At 37.8% G+C, this 15,972-nt stretch overlaps 1 protein-coding gene across 2 annotated transcripts in view; it reads left to right on the top strand.

The window, feature by feature from the left end:
• Window positions 1-1,648: 1,648 nt before the first annotated feature.
• The window catches only part of Rbm46 (RNA binding motif protein 46), a 23,914-nt gene continuing 9,590 nt past the window's right edge, over window positions 1,649-15,972 (top strand). For both annotated transcript variants that reach the window (XM_050158860.1, XM_050158859.1), the window contains exons 1-3: window positions 1,649-1,799; window positions 2,498-2,965; window positions 3,491-4,273. In XM_050158860.1, coding sequence (XP_050014817.1) covers window positions 1,649-1,799; window positions 2,498-2,965; window positions 3,491-4,273 — 1,402 coding nt within the window. The remainder of the gene's footprint in view (window positions 1,800-2,497; window positions 2,966-3,490; window positions 4,274-15,972) is intronic.

Here is a 15,972-nt window from a genome sequence, read left to right as displayed (position 1 = left end):
CAGATAGACCAAACTGCACTCATACTCAAAAAGATCGGCCTCCCTTGGCCTCCAGATTGGATTAAAGTTCTGTCGACCAGATCTAGGGTATTTTAAAGATGTTTTATGATTATAAATTATGATTATGATCTATGATTGTATTGAAAAGATGCATGCTAATTTCTCTGTAAGTTGGTTCCTCAGGCACTGGCCATCATTTACTTATGTATTTTGAGTCCGAGTTTCTTTACTGACTGGTAATTGATGTTGTTTGGTTAGCCACTCCCAGACACCTACCACATTTTCAAACATGAGTTCTGGACATGGACGTCAGCTTCCAACACCTTTCTGATTGAGCTGTCTCCCTAGCTCATTTTTTAAATATGAAAAGTAAGGTCTTAAGGAAAGTGCGAAAGTAGGCAGTTTGATGCATGGGACACCAGTGGGTAAATGTGAGGGAATATTTGCATAGACAGATACCTAATCTGTCTCAGGACTTTCAAATGGACGGGAGTGTCCCCCAAGGCCATATCTCAGTGAAGTCATGAAGTCCTCTTGCTTTCTTTATTGACTGTGCATCATGTGTCAGGGTGCTGTGCGGTGCTAGGGAAATAAGTCTACAATTTAAAGTCTGGTGGGGCTGAGGGAAGACCAGGGTAGGGGTAGAAGAGCAGGGGATTGGCCATCACAACACTCGGAGCTGGGCTCTGTGATAAAAGTAGATATCAAGGAATACCTAATTTAGATTGGGGAGTTGAGATAATAAATAGTAAGAGCATCTAAGGAGGTAGGGGAAGCGCATGGGATCAGAGGACCTAAGGGAGGACCTGATGGAGGAGAGTGTGGCACATTTGAGAAGCCAAAAAGAAGTACACATTGGCTTTGTTTGAGCCTCATAAGTTGAAGTTGGGGAGGGAGACTCAGCCACTTGAGAAGTCCATGGTGACTGTCTTAATTTGTTTGGAGTGGATCGTAAGGAACAGCACTTGGAGGATTGCTGTGAGTTGAAGGCCTGCTTGGGTTGCAGAGGTAAGCAAGAGCCTCTCTCAAAACAAAACCAAGCAAAGAAACCCTGCCATGAGGCCTCTTCTGAAAGAATACACAGAGAATTGAGAAAGAAAAGTATGTTTTCACCAGTGATTGCAATTTTTAAAGTTAGTTGTAAATGGCCTGCAATTTTTATATGCCCATGTAAAAAACTATCAATGTATATTTGCTTATCAAAAAAAATCCAACATTTGCAATTGGTATTATAGTATTCTCTAGAGTATTCTTTGAAGGTTTTCTGTATTCAGTACAAAGGAATGACGTTCTTTTTATTTCAAATGTTTTCATTAAATTTGCTTTATGCTTATTTTGCTTGTATGTACGTATGTGTATCACATGCATACTCACAGAGATCAGAACAGAGCATTGAATCCCTGGAACTGGAGTTACATGTGTGGTGCTGAGAATCCATCATGGATTTACTGGAAGAGCAGCAATTGCTCTTAACCACTGAGCATGTCTCCAGCTTTGGGGCAGACCCTAAAGGGGAGTAGTGAAGGTTGGTCACCTCACCTGTCAGCCACGTTGTCCTTGGCTTCATGCAATCCAAAGAAACGCTCCCAGCATCCTGGAGCTGTGTTGTGGACTTACAGTTATTTGATTTGTCTTAGGAATTGTAGCCATGAATGAAGAGAACACCGATGGAACAAACGGCTGCGGCAAAGTGCGCACTGGTATTCAGAATGAAGCGGCCTTGCTGGCTCTGATGGAGAAGACTGGCTACAACATGGTGCAAGAAAACGGTCAGAGGAAGTTTGGTGGTCCACCTCCAGGTGAGGTTTGCTGATAGGTGCTAAGTCACAAACATCCCTACCAGTCTCAGCTGTGATTTTGAAAGAAATCATGCATTTATTTAAAACCTTGCTCTTATTTAAAAAGTGATTGAGAATGACATGGTTTGGATTGAGAAATCAGGATTCAGGGCATCAGAGAAAAGTATACTCAAGGCATTAAAGACAAGTCATTTGGGGAGAAACTTGAAAGAGCAGTGAGTAGAGGCCTAGTATTTATGTAACGAGATTCAAAAGGCACGGATCTTACCATTGAACCATGCATTTCTTTGCTCAGAATCTCCAAATGAGCAAATAAAACGCTTGCTTCCGCTTCCTTGGTTGCTGCATCCCCTGTCATTGTTCTCCATCTACAGCCGGTGGGAAGGCGTCCGTATCTAGTTCCCTCTGCTCCACTCTCATAGCTCCATTCAGGTCACGGCATAAACTGCACTCAGATCCTCCTCTTTTCTTACATGGCTGTTTTCTTCACAGCATTTTATCATTCACACACTGTCTTTTGGAGTTTTGTTAGAATGAGTTTTACAAGGAAAGGAATTCAATTTTTGTATCCTCAACACTTGGAATACTGCTTGCCATATAGGTGGCTGATAGAGACAATTTGCTGACTGAGTAAATGACTCGGTTATGAATATAGCTTTTTAGAATTTAATTTCCAGTTGTTTATTTTGTTTTCTCAGGTTGGGAAGGTCCGCCTCCCCCCAGAGGCTGTGAGGTTTTTGTTGGGAAGATACCTCGGGACATGTATGAAGATGAGTTGGTTCCTGTGTTTGAAAGGGCTGGGAAGATTTATGAATTTCGGCTGATGATGGAGTTCAGTGGTGAAAACAGAGGCTATGCGTTTGTGATGTACACCACTAAAGAAGAAGCCCAGCTAGCCATCCGCATTCTTAACAATTATGAGATTCGACCAGGAAAGTTTATCGGTGTGTGTGTTAGCTTGGATAATTGCAGGTTATTTATTGGAGCAATTCCCAAAGAAAAGAAAAAGGAAGAAATCTTGGATGAGATGAAGAAAGTTACAGAAGGTGTTGTAGATGTGATTGTTTATCCAAGTGCAACTGACAAGACCAAGAACCGTGGCTTTGCGTTTGTTGAGTATGAGTCCCACAGGGCTGCTGCAATGGCCAGGAGAAAGCTGATTCCAGGTAAGATAGCCTTTGCCTGGGTTACTTTACATATTCATCCCCTTGTGAATATGGAAAAACAACAGTAAGTGATAGAGCATTATTAGTGAGATATATAATGCCACTTGAAGAGGAATGAAGAATTGTTTTAATGAGAAAGTAAATTAAATGACTATAAGGTATGAGAAGTTGTTCCTACAAAATAAGTTACATTTGCTAATTACTGAATATGTATATACTTTAACTGATACTTTAATATGTATATAATTTTAACTTTGTTAATTATGTTCAATAGGAATTGAGAGAGAGCATTATTTAATTCTAACAGTAATTAATTTTTAAAGGTTTGCTTGTGTTACCAACTCCTAAATTTTGACATAAGTTCTGATTAGGTTTGCTTTAGTAACAACTTTGGTGTGAGTGGGAGTACCTGGTTAGTCGGATATGTTGATATATGCTTGAGTTTCTTTGAGAAATTATGTAGTTCTTTAAACTTGTATTCTTTGCTTTAGTTAACATGAAATCAATTCATGAATTTTTTTTCAGGAACATTTCAACTTTGGGGCCACACCATTCAGGTAGATTGGGCTGATCCAGAGAAAGAAGTTGATGAGGAAACCATGCAGAGAGTTAAAGTTCTCTATGTGAGAAATCTAATGATTTCGACTACAGAGGAAACGATTAAAGCAGAATTCAATAAATTCAAACCTGGTGCAGTGGAACGAGTAAAGAAACTTAGAGATTATGCCTTTGTTCACTTCTTCAACCGAGAAGACGCAGTGGCCGCTATGTCTGTGATGAATGGGAAGTGCATTGATGGAGCCGGTATCGAGGTAACACTGGCAAAGCCCGTGAACAAAGAGAATACTTGGCGACAGCATCTTAACGGCCAGATGAGCCCAAATTCAGAAAACCTGCTTGTGTACGCTAACAAAGAAGAGAGCCACTCCAAAACGCTAGGCAAGCCGCCAGGCCTTCCCACTCGCCTCAACGGTCAGCATAGTCCCGGCCCCCCTGAAATGGAAAGATGTACTTACCCTTTCTTTCCTGGAACAAAGCTTACCCCAATTAGTATGTATTCTTTAAAATCCAATCATTTTAATTCTGCAGTGATGCACTTGGATTATTACTGCAACAAGAATAATTGGGCACCACCAGAATATTATTTATATTCAACAACCAGTCAAGATGGAAAAGTACTTTTGGTATATAAGATAGTTATTCCTGCAATTGCAAATGGAACCCAGAGTTACTTCATGCCAGATAAACTCTGCACTACGCTGGAAGATGCAAAGGAACTGGCAGCCCAGTTCACGCTGCTTCATTTGGGTAAGTTTAGAAGACTTGATGTGTTGACATTAGAGGATACTGTGCTAGATTGATTATACAGTCATGATTTGAACTCTTAATGTCAGTAGTGAGTTTTTACCTTTTTCTCAGTTCTCTGAGATCAGAGCAGAAGGACCACAAGTTCAAAACTCATAGTTAATTTTCATGAGACTTGGCTCCTATATAATTTTCCTACATTTTGCTTTTCAAGCACTACTTACTGAGAGGGAAGTTGAGCTTTGGTTATGGAGTTCAGGCCCCTTTTCATTACTTAATTGTTTCATAATAACTAATTATCATTTGATAAAAATTTAGATGTATGCTACAGAATTTGTTACGTGAACCAATTTTTAATTCTGTCCTTACATCTTTGGTGAAGTCTACACAATGAATTTTTGGTGGAAAAGGTTAGAGATTCATAAAAATGACAGACTTTTTATGTGGGTCATGGCTTTACGCTCACCAATCTGGAAATTTGTCATTACTACTCATGAAAGGTAAAAAGCATTATTAAGAGATGTTGATGACAAGTCTCTTAAAATTTCATGTTTTTAAAGAACCCCATTTTCTTAAAAGTTGGAGAGATGATTAAGAATTAGGATATATAAAACATGCTTGCTTGGGAGTCTAAAGAAAAAGACATTATAACCCTCTGGGGCTGTCCTTACCTGTATTCTGCTTACAACATACTTCTATGGAGAAAAGGGTTACCCTCAGTTGCCACATAGAGATAAGGTTCTGCATGCAGTCAGGAGCTCTTCATTAGCCTTTTCACTCCCTCTGGGGCCTTTTCAGTTCAGCCTGTCTGATCTAGGAAGTTAGACTAGTCCTAATTTGTTTTGTTCAAAGATAAAATTAGCTGTGTGTCTTAGTTATGGCTTCTGTTGCTCAGATAAAATACTAAGGCCAAAGTGACATTGGGGAGGAAAGGGGATGTGTGGCTTTTACACTTCCACATCAGTCTGTGAAGGAAGTCGGTGCAGGAACTCAAGCAGAAAAGCTGGAGGCAGGAGGACTTGAAGGGATGCTGTTTAGGGGCTCAGTCTGCCTTCTTACAACACCCAGGGCTGCCAGCCCAGGTGTGGCACCATTCACAGTGAGCTGGGCCTTCCCACATGAGTCATTGAAGAAAATTACCACAGGCCAGTTAGGTGGGATATTTTCTCAACTGTGTGTCTCTTCTAAGAGTCTAGCCTATGTCAAGTTTACATGTGTGCAGCCTGTCACATTGTGACACAGTATTGTCCATACAGAGTTCACACTGGAGAGCTGCACAATTGAGGTTAAAAAATTCCAAAACAAATGTCAAAGTTTAGAGTAAGTTTACAGTTTTGTGTTTGGCTCTATCCATAGCAACACCAGGTTGTATGCATTCCACATGCCACAGATTAGCCACCTGCTAAAATGTGTGCACATGGCTTAAATCACTCATTTTGGAGTTTATTAGTCTTGTATCCAAACTGTTAATTTAAAAATACAGAAAACTTTTCATTTCTATGTATTTTTCTTGTTTGTGTTCATCACTAGAGAGAAGAATTAATAGATTATGGTTAGTATATAACTGTTAAAAGAAATTGGACTGAGATGTTTTGGTAGGTGCATGGCCCTGTATTAAATCCTCAGACTTTCTGAAAACATTACAGTAAACACTGGAACATATTTGGGCCCAGTAACCAAGTCTGAGCTCTGCGTAGGGAGTGCTGTACAACTGTGCTTACTGTGCTTAACTAAAGTGTAAATGGAGGTTGTTGAAAACACTGTGCAGGCAAGCAAAGAACAGGAGACAACGGAAGTGGAAAGTCTAGACGGAATCTAGAAAACCTTGGTCAGAAAGCATAGGTGAGGCCTTTATGAAAGAGCTTCAAGCAGGGTCAGGCAGTGTGCATAGACAGGAGGTGCTGTGTGCCATGTGGCTGTTAGGCAGTAGTGCCCTGTCTTGATCTTTCCTCAGTAATGTTGGGTCCTCAGGGGCAGATATTAAAAGGCTGATGCCTTCCTTCGCAGTCCTTTTTACCCGTAGGTAGAAGTGAAGTATTTTATGCCACAGTTGAGACGGGTTAGTTGGTGGCAGCGATGTGTCCTAGAGTGTTCTCCTTCTCTTCTCAGTCTGCTCACCACTTTTTTTTCCTGACGTTTTGAGAGATGGTTACTGAGTCTTAAGAGTGCTTCAAATACTTCTTTTTTTTTTTTTTACTACATTAATACATCTTTTGGTTATACTTTAAAAAGCATTTCAGAAATATAATTTTGCAGATAGTGTCAGTTACTTAAAGATAATTTCTTTGGACATAGTAATTTCTCTTACAGTTTGCTATGATACTCCTTTTAACTCTGCTAGTTTAGTTTCTTTTCTTTTTCAGTCATCATTATACAGTTTTATCTTGGTTATTTTTTTTAAATGACATTGCTAAGCCAGATACTTACCAACAAGCTAAACCCAGTTTGATGTAGTAAGCTTTGACAGTCTTGTGATGTCTTGGATTTGCTATCCCCATATTTCAAATTTGAAAACTTGAATGGGAACTAAAAGATGTTCTGTGTTTCAGTGACCATACTTGTTTTAAAGAAAAGATGCAGTCCTTTAGGGATAGTGGATAGCTGAATGAGTTTTAGAAGCCATCTGTTCGCTTCAAGTCACTCCTGAGTCAGAGAACCTCGTAGTGATTATAGATTTTTGTCCCTTCTAAAGCCAAGTCTTTCTGATTGCTTTAGTAGAAAGAAAGCCAAAAGGGGGTTAAGAGTTAATCCCTAATATAGCCCTCTTTATTTTTACCTCAAAGTTAGAGCCTGTCTTCTATCTTCATGTCAGAGTAACCTTCCTCATCTCAGTCATCCAGTGGGAGAAACAGCAATGCATTCATTCACTTAGTTTTAGAAACACAGTGCTTATTTTTAAAAACTACAAATACTTCCATTTTATTTTATGTGAAATAATTTTGGTGAGTTTACCTGTTTTTGCATCTATGTTTCTGAGACAGGATCTTGCTTTGGTAACTCAAACTGTCCTTGAAATCACTGAGTTTTGTGGGTCAGATGCAGGTGTGTGTTAGGATAACAAGTTTTATACTTAACGCTGGGTCAGTGGCGACGTTTGAGATTATTGCGTATCACTTCTTTTTAAATGTGACTCTTTTGAACCTGGACCTGTCAGTATTGCAATTGCTTTTCTAGATGATTATGCTTTTTCAAAACAAATGCTAGAAAGTAAGATGATGAAGAAGAGAGATAGCCAAGCATGGTGCACCTTTCCTGTTTCCCTGTGTGATGTTCACTGATGACTGTAGCAGGGTTTTGATGTTCTTTTATGACCACTTGTTTTTAAAAACAGGGATGAGAGTCTCTGCTGGAAAGTACCTCTTGTCACTTCAGGTCACGTTGGGAAGGTTTGCTTTGGTGATTTCTGCAAGATTTTAAGAATTGAGGGAATCGAGAAGATGTGGCATAAGTTAATTGAACACTGGTTAGTTTTTCTGTTTGAAACTCTTATCTGGCTTGTGTGCTGCTGCTTTGGCTATGACCAGTGAAGTTCACAGTCAAGACAGGCCTCTTGCAGGTCTCCTGTGTGTTAGGGTACTTTCTCAAGCTTTGGGAGTTAAAGTTCTGCTCTCTTAAGAAGAGTTTCTGACAGAGCAAGGAGCCTCGAGATGCCTTTCTACAAGGCACGTCTTTAGAAGAGCAGCATGGTGGTGGGCCCACGGCTGGGAACTCTGGTCAGGTTTGCTTTAACGATTCCTGCAGATTTTAGGAAGAAACTGAGGAGGTGTGGCATTAGTTAATTGAACTTCCATTTTTCTTTGTTTAAAACAGTTTACATGATTACTTTCTTGACTGTATTGCTTTTCCTCTGAGCAAGTAATTTTTTCTAGGTAATTTTAGTTTGTAGAAACATTTCGTGTGTCAGTGTTCATGTTTTTAACGGCACTGCTTTTCTCAGCATTTACTCTGCAGCTGATATGTATTGTGTTAACATTTGCTATGTTACACAGGGCTTATTTTTTCTATTGTTTAATGGAATTTTGTAAATATTTTATTTTCTGTCTTCACATGTAAATTAAGGTTTGATTTCTCTATGTCACACAATTTTGGTTAGATGCCGAGGGAAAAAAGTGTCACTACTGTGAGTCTTTGACCGGAAAGATAATTGGTGCTTTTTTTTCTCATGAGCTGTTATTTCCAGATTGATGGGCAAAATATAAAACATAAACAGCATTTTAGATTTAGAAAATTTGTCAATAAATTGTTTAGAAATAGAAAACTTTAGTTTTTTATTAAATAATTTTAATAGATATTTAAGCTAAATATAAAATAATGGTTATATTACAATGGAACTTTTCTTTATAGAGAAGAAAACACTTTCAGGATGTATTCCTTCTAGATTTAAGGGAGAGCTCTTTCATACTGTCTCAGGCCGATACTTAAAAGAGTTGAACTTGATTTAAAATGCACCTAAGTGAGAAGTAGCCCTCAGCTTTAATATTTTCAGTTTTCACTTTTTACACAGATCACCTTCACATGACCAAATGATAAGACCCAAATTCCATGAACTCAACTATGTGTCTCTGACCCTTGAAGAGGGACTAGTTCTTTTGAAATGGATGCAGATATCCCAATTGAAATTTTCTTTTTCTTTAAGATTCTTTGATGACCTCATATTTATCCCATTCTCATCTTGATAGCACTTATTTTAATTAATGGGCCACAAATACTTAATTTAATGTGAATGAAGCTGCTTAGCGGAGAGCTGAAACAAAAGCCCAAGAGTCCTGCCACCCGGCATCAACCTTGTGAATGTCATCTGGTCTCAGACTTCAGTACTTTCACCTCTGCAATGTCAGGCTTATTTGGAGGACTCTAGGGATTGTTGTATTTTATTTTATTTTATTTTTTGAGATAGCTCTGGTTAGCCTAAAACTTGATATTGTAGACCAGACTGGTCTTGAACTGAAAGAAGATCTTCCTGCCTCTCCCTCTTGAGTGCTGGGATTAAAGGAGTGCCACCACATCTGGTGTCTGAGGGTTCTTTTTATCTCACAAATTTACTTACCTGTTCAAGTGTCTGTGTATGACCAAAAATGCCACTTTCCGTATTTGTATTTATATCTTTCAACATGCATATCTGGGTTTTGATAATTTAAATCCAGGAGCTTCTTTTCTAAGAACTAACCTTTTATCGACATATTATTTCTTTATATAATTCAAAACTTATTATGTCTTTTTTTGAGACAGGGCCTCAACTGTGTAACTCTGACTGGAACACACTATGTAGACCAGACTGGCTCCATACTCACAAATATCTGCCTGCCTCTGCCTCCTGTATGCTGCGATTTATATGTTTTTCATAACTGATCAACAGTTATGGAAAAGTGAAGGAGTGAGTCATCCAACTCCTTTGTTACAGCTCTTGTCTTCTTTTTAAAAAAATCGTGTAAATTGTATACAAACCAAGATTGTAAATTTCATAAAACATTTAGAAGTTCAGAAACATTTTTTATAACAGGTTCTAGAAAACTACTGATATGTATTAAAATACATCAGGCCAGTATTTGTTTCGTGGTTATATTTATTAATAACATTAACTTAATAACTCCTGTAATTTTGCTTATAAATTAAATTAGCTTGACCCTTTATGCTATAATTTCTTAGTATCTTTGTGTGTTTGGGTCTGCAACCATCATGGCCATCAGAGTAGCAGTCTGTAGGAGACAAGAAAGTAGTTTTGTTCAACATGTCTGTAGCCTGTATTCATTCAGTGTTTGGGAGTCTGACTACAGGTAATTTTTTAAAGGCACACTTAAGCACAGCATAGTTTTGTGAAAATTTACCTGGTGATAATTAACTCAGTCCTGTGTGCACAATCCCACTGAAGATAGACTACATTGGAGCTCTTTGTGAAGTACGTGTGACATCTTCCATAAAGATGGTTCTGTAGATGGGACAAGCTCGAGTGCTGACCACACAGAAAGTGCAGGTGTCACCAGGCTGTAAAACCATGTTCACTGCCAGCCTTCTGGGAAGTTGACAAGTTGTGCCCCCTCCCTTTGAAGGAGCAATCCTGTGTGCTTAACATTCTTGTGTGGGCAAGAACCTCTGTGCTTCCTGTATCTGTGCCCAATACATTTTTAAATTTCATTCTTTGATATATTCATTAGCAGGTATTTTTGTATCAATAATTGATTTTCTAGCTTGGTCATTTAACTCATTTTAAGCAATGGTTTTAAATTTTCCTTCATATTAAATATTCAAGTATATTACCACACATGGTGGATGTTAGCAGCAATTCATAGTTCTGACACATGGTGTCGCCTAAGTACATGATTTCATGTGGATTTTAAAGGATGTTTTTGTTTTATTGAGTCTGGAAGTCTAGTATGAGCATGGACGATGGTTTTCTTCCACCTTTCCTGCGTCTCTTTCTGGTGAATTAGTATTTACTATGCAGCAGCAGTTCGCTGAGACACTAATGCAGTAAGTGGACTAGTGACTGGAGGCAGGTGTTCACAGTAAGGCTTTTACTCACAAGGATTTATTACTCTTTTTTCTTCTTGTTGGGGAGGATCTCATGAATCCCCCAGCCTTACCTCAAACTTGCTATTTGGTTGAGGCAGGCCTTAAACATCTGGTCCTTCTGCCTCTACCTCCCAAATGCTGGGATTACTATGTCCATCCATTTTGTACTCTGATGTTTTAAGATTATCTTATATACTTTTGCTTATAGGAACTTGCTTAAAGTCAGATAAACTTGGTAGCTAATATTGAATACCTAACCAGTCCTAGACTTTATCCTTCGTGTAGAGTTGTCCTCTGTCCGAACTCTGGTAGCTGCTACCTTAAGAATAATAGGCTTGCCTGTAGGCTTGCAGAAGGAAACACAATTGTTTCAAATCATAGTTACTTCAATCAGAAGTTTTAAGAAATAAGAATATCAGTAACTGCTTGGGTGTTGGTGCTCTTTACAGTGGTTATTATTGGGTAGACTTGTATTAATTACATGTGGCCCCATTTGTCTTCTAGAAAGTTATACTTGAACTATAATACCTGCAATTGGATTTTTATTTAGGCAATAATTCATATTTTAAGGAAGCAAATTGTTAGGTAACTAAATATAACCTATTATATATTGATTTGAATTAATAGTCATAGAATATCTACCACACTGATAATATAATGACGTGTGTTACACTTCTGTCTATAATTTAGACTAACAAGTATATAGGACGGGCAGGAGGAAAGCTCAGCCTTGAAGAGTGCTGCTCTTCCAGAGGACTCCCAGGGTTTTCTCCCCAGCCCCCATGTCAGGTGGCTCACAGCAACTCTGAGCAGGGCGGGATCCATCATCACCCTCTCTGACTTCCAAGGGCACTGCATCATATGCACAGATCCACACATGTAAACATAATTTGAAAGACTAAAATCTGTTAAAAAGTGTATTGGATTGGGACTGGGCGTATAGCTTAGTTGTACCCGTCGTTCTTAGTACTCTTGTCTGCTGCACAATGCCCTTCTGCCCAGAGAAATAAATGTGCGGGTCCACAGTCATCGCAGAACATTAGCTGATGGCTAACAGGTGACACAATAATTTTGTAATTGCTCATGAATAATGTAACTTTGTAATTTTTATAATAATGTAAATAATGTTTTTAAAAATAATTTAACTTTGGGCTTGAGTGCTCTCTCAGTGGAGAGATGCTGGTCTTGCAGGGGACCTAGATTTGTTTTCCACATAAAGGCTCAGCCATCTGCAGCTCCAGTCCCAGGAGAACAACTTTCGCTTCTGAGTTGTATAGGCACTAGGCTTGCGCCCAGCACACTGACCTTTCAGGTCAGTACTTAAGAAAATAAGAACAAATAACATTTTACAAATTTATAGCTGGTTCTTTGTGTAGGAGCTACACTTTATGTAGTTGACAAACATGAACTAGTAAAAATTGTAAACCCATGATATAGAACTTTAGCTTTTTTCTTTTAAATACAATGTATGCCTCTGTGGTTATTTTTACCTTTTCTGTCTTATGTTTTGATTTTTCATTACTATATATTTTTTGTTTTTTGTTTTTGTTCGCTTGTTTTTCAAGACAGGGTTTCTCTGTGTTGCTTTGGTGCCTGTCTTAGGACTCACTCTGTAGACCAGGCTGGTCTTATACTTAGAGATCCGCCTGCCTTTGCCTTCCAAGTGCAGGGATTAAAGGTGTGTGCCGCCACTGCCCAGCTCATTACCATATTTTAAAGTGTGTTATATATTTTTCTATTAACATTTTTTGTAATCCTGTTTTGCTTGTGGATTATTTCAAGATCATGGGCCTGTTAATTTATTTTTCCATCTTAACTTTATTTCAGCAGTACATATTCATGTCTATTTGTTTACTGACCCAAACCATAAGAAAAATGAATGTCATAAAATTGGCAGAATGTGTGTCATATATGTGGATAACTTCCCTCCCTTCTACTTTTCTTAATTTTTGACTGGAGAAGGACCAGTTCGGTAGTAAATAATTTATTAAAATTTAGAAACACAGAATTCATAAGGTTCAGATATGCCATTATTAACCTTTATTAGACAGGTTTGAGACTGTGTATTATACTAAAAATTAGCATAGAAATGTCTATTTATTTAATGGGATCCCAACCAAAGAGAAAAAGAATTACTTGATGGTTTCCCTTCTATAAAATTTAGGTGTTCCATGCATGAGCTTAGTGATGATGCCAGAACATGAAAAATTACATTTTTCTTTAAAATTTAAAGGCAAAGAGGAGAGTCTTAAGAAAAAATAGATTTTATGTTCTGTAAAGACTCCTGGTTCATAGGGGAATTACAGATATGGGAAAGTTTTCCTACTCTTTTTTGTTTTGCCTGGGATTTACTTAGTATACTTGTTTTTATTTCTTGTACTCAAATACATATAGGTAGATACCTGTCACTTCTCTCAATTATGTGCCGGCATTGAAAAATTGTCACTTCTCTGAAGTCTATTGGGATGACAGAGCCATGGCTCAGAGGTAAAGAGTGTTTATGCAGTCATGAGGACCAGAGCTGGGATCCCAAGGCCCACACGATGAGCCTGAAGTCCCATGGACCTCTTAACAGCTCCCTCTTTTGTCCTCTGTGTGCATAGGCACGTGTGTACACATGCCTACACACACACACACACACACACACACACACACACACACACACATAAAACCTTTAAAGGAGCTTTTCTGGATTTTCTTTTTTTTTGTAATTTTTTTTGTGGTTTTGCTATAACAGGAAGTTGCTACATTAACTAACATTGGTTGGGGCAGATGGCCAGGCCCTTTCATAAATGTTCAAAGACTCAGAAAATAGTTTACCGATGACAAATACTCTGTTATTGGAATAGGGAAATTATTCTATTTTCTTAAGCTTTTGTTTAATATTTTATTGAACAATGAGTTTTGTTTTCAGCTTTCTAAGTTTGGGATTCTGAACTTCTAAGTGTTATGTGATAAAAATTGTGTAGTCAACTCTAAAGTGTAGTCTGTGTGTGTATGGGCATGATTATAGTGAGACTATATAATCCATAAATAATTGGATTCCTTAAGTATATTTATTTATCCTGGGATGCATTTAAAAGTCCTGTTCGTAAAATATGTAAAACATAAAATGCATAGTTATTAAACTGAAAGATTAAACAAGGAGAACGTAATTAGGCAAATAAAACTAAAAAAGTACTATAAAGCAATATAAATATATAATAAAGCTCCTTTAAAAAGCAATAATGATTAACAATTACAGTTAAGTAGATCATGGTTATCTTTTAAAAATCAGGATATGATTATGGGTTGGGGGAGAATTTGAAAGAACATAAAAGGAGCCTTGTTTTGTGGGTCTTTACTATTAGGGCAGTGTATTTTATGGTTTTTAAACATGATCTTAATGTATAGCTCAAGCTGGCCTTTGAACTTACTATGTAGCCCAGGCTAGACCGTGCCTCAAACTTGTAATCTTGCCTCCACTTCTGAGTGCTAGATTTATCATCAAGTACCACAATGCCTGCCTATTTACTATTAGACATTTTTGATCCATAAAGATTTATAAAGTAAAGGAATTTTGTGTGTGGAGAACTGGTTGTTTCTGTGCCCTTCCTTATATAGGTGAATGCTTGTCATTTATTACTCCTTTGCTTTTCAAATAATTGAAAGCGATACATATGTTTAAGGTTGAAAGAGTCTGAGGAAAATCAATTTTGATTGTATTTTGGGTAGAAAGAAGGAAGAATTAGAAAGGAGATAATCTGTGATACGGAAATTGTAGGCACTGACACAGGAACATTTAAATTATGAGTGGTGGCAAATGGATGGCTAATATTGAGGGAGGTGTGTATTCCACTGAAGTAGTAGTTGATGGTGATTTAAATGTAAATTCCAGTATTTTTCTCTGTTTACTTGTTTTTATTGATACTGAAAATTTAAACTAAATTACAAAACTCCAGTTGAGTAGATAGCAAGTGTGTCACATAGAGAAGATAGTTTCTGTATTCTAGTATTTCCATTCCACACTTGTACTGAAAACAGCCATTGGAATTTTAATACTCTTCATATTTGGGCTCTCTTTTACTTTGTGTTATCTGGTTTGGATAACCTGTTAGAATCTGGTTTTATATTTCATCACAGTTAATATATTAAGAATATTTTATATCAATAGGTGTCATATTTCCCAATGTTTTGCTTTTAGTTTTTACTCATTATTTACTACACGTAAACTAAGTATACAGACCATGTCATCTTAGTGACATTGTGTGTAGTCTTTTGTGCACTTGGTGATGCTTTTATTTTCCTCTCACATTATCCTCTTTTCTTCCATAATTTGGCCTTCTAATTTTGTATTTTGTTGAAATCTATACATTTATATGTATTTTGTTCTGGTTCTTTAACGTGATTCTGAAGATGATCTATGTGGTGTTTCGTAGCAGTTTTGTTCACTTGCTGTTACATTTGTGTCTTGTTTCAAATTGTTAAGAACTGTTCTTTATTTTATTTTTATTTATTTTTTTTTGTTTTGGATTTGTTGTTTCTAGCCCATGCTGTCCTCAAATTCCCTGTGTAGCAGAGGGTGGTAGTGATGGTCTTGGTCTTGTTTACCAGACTAAGCTCATGCACAGCTCTTGTAATAGCTTCTTTAAATGTTGGTGTGCGTGTGTAAGGTATTTATGTGAGTGTGAGAAGGACATGTCTGTGGTGGCCTGTGACAGCTTTCAGGAGTTGGAGAATGTCTTCTGCATTGTTTAGAGGAGGGTTTTGGTTATTTTTGTTTTCTGCTAGCTGTCTTGGGAGCTGCTTGGTTATGTCTTGTTTCTGTGTGTTTTCCCCGTCTAAAAACACTGGCATTACAGCTTTTGAAGGGGGTTTTGGGAATCTGAACTCATCAGGCTTAATTACATAGCTAATGCTTTGCCTACTGCACCAGCCCCTATTCCATTTCTTTACAGTTATGGAAGACTGCCGCTCCCCATGACTGTAGTGTCACACAAGCATAAACCAGCGGCATGTGGACCACACAATGCACTAGTGTCACATTAGCATAAATGAGTGTTGTGTGTATGTACATGGATCATATGATGGTCTAGGTTAACAATCAGTTTTTTTTTAATTTATTTATTTATTAAACATTTCTGTCTCTTCCCCACCGCCGCCTCCCCTTTCCCTCCCCCTCCCCCAATCAAGTCCCCCTCCCTCATCAGCCC

This window comes from Alexandromys fortis, unplaced genomic scaffold, assembly GCF_014885135.2.
Source record: "Alexandromys fortis isolate MF-2015 unplaced genomic scaffold, M_Fortis_MF-2015_v1.1 scaffold_102, whole genome shotgun sequence".
Taxonomy (NCBI): Eukaryota; Metazoa; Chordata; class Mammalia; order Rodentia; family Cricetidae; genus Alexandromys; species Alexandromys fortis.
Note: the sequence above shows the minus strand (reverse complement) of the source record. Positions and strands in the feature narration are given on the sequence as shown.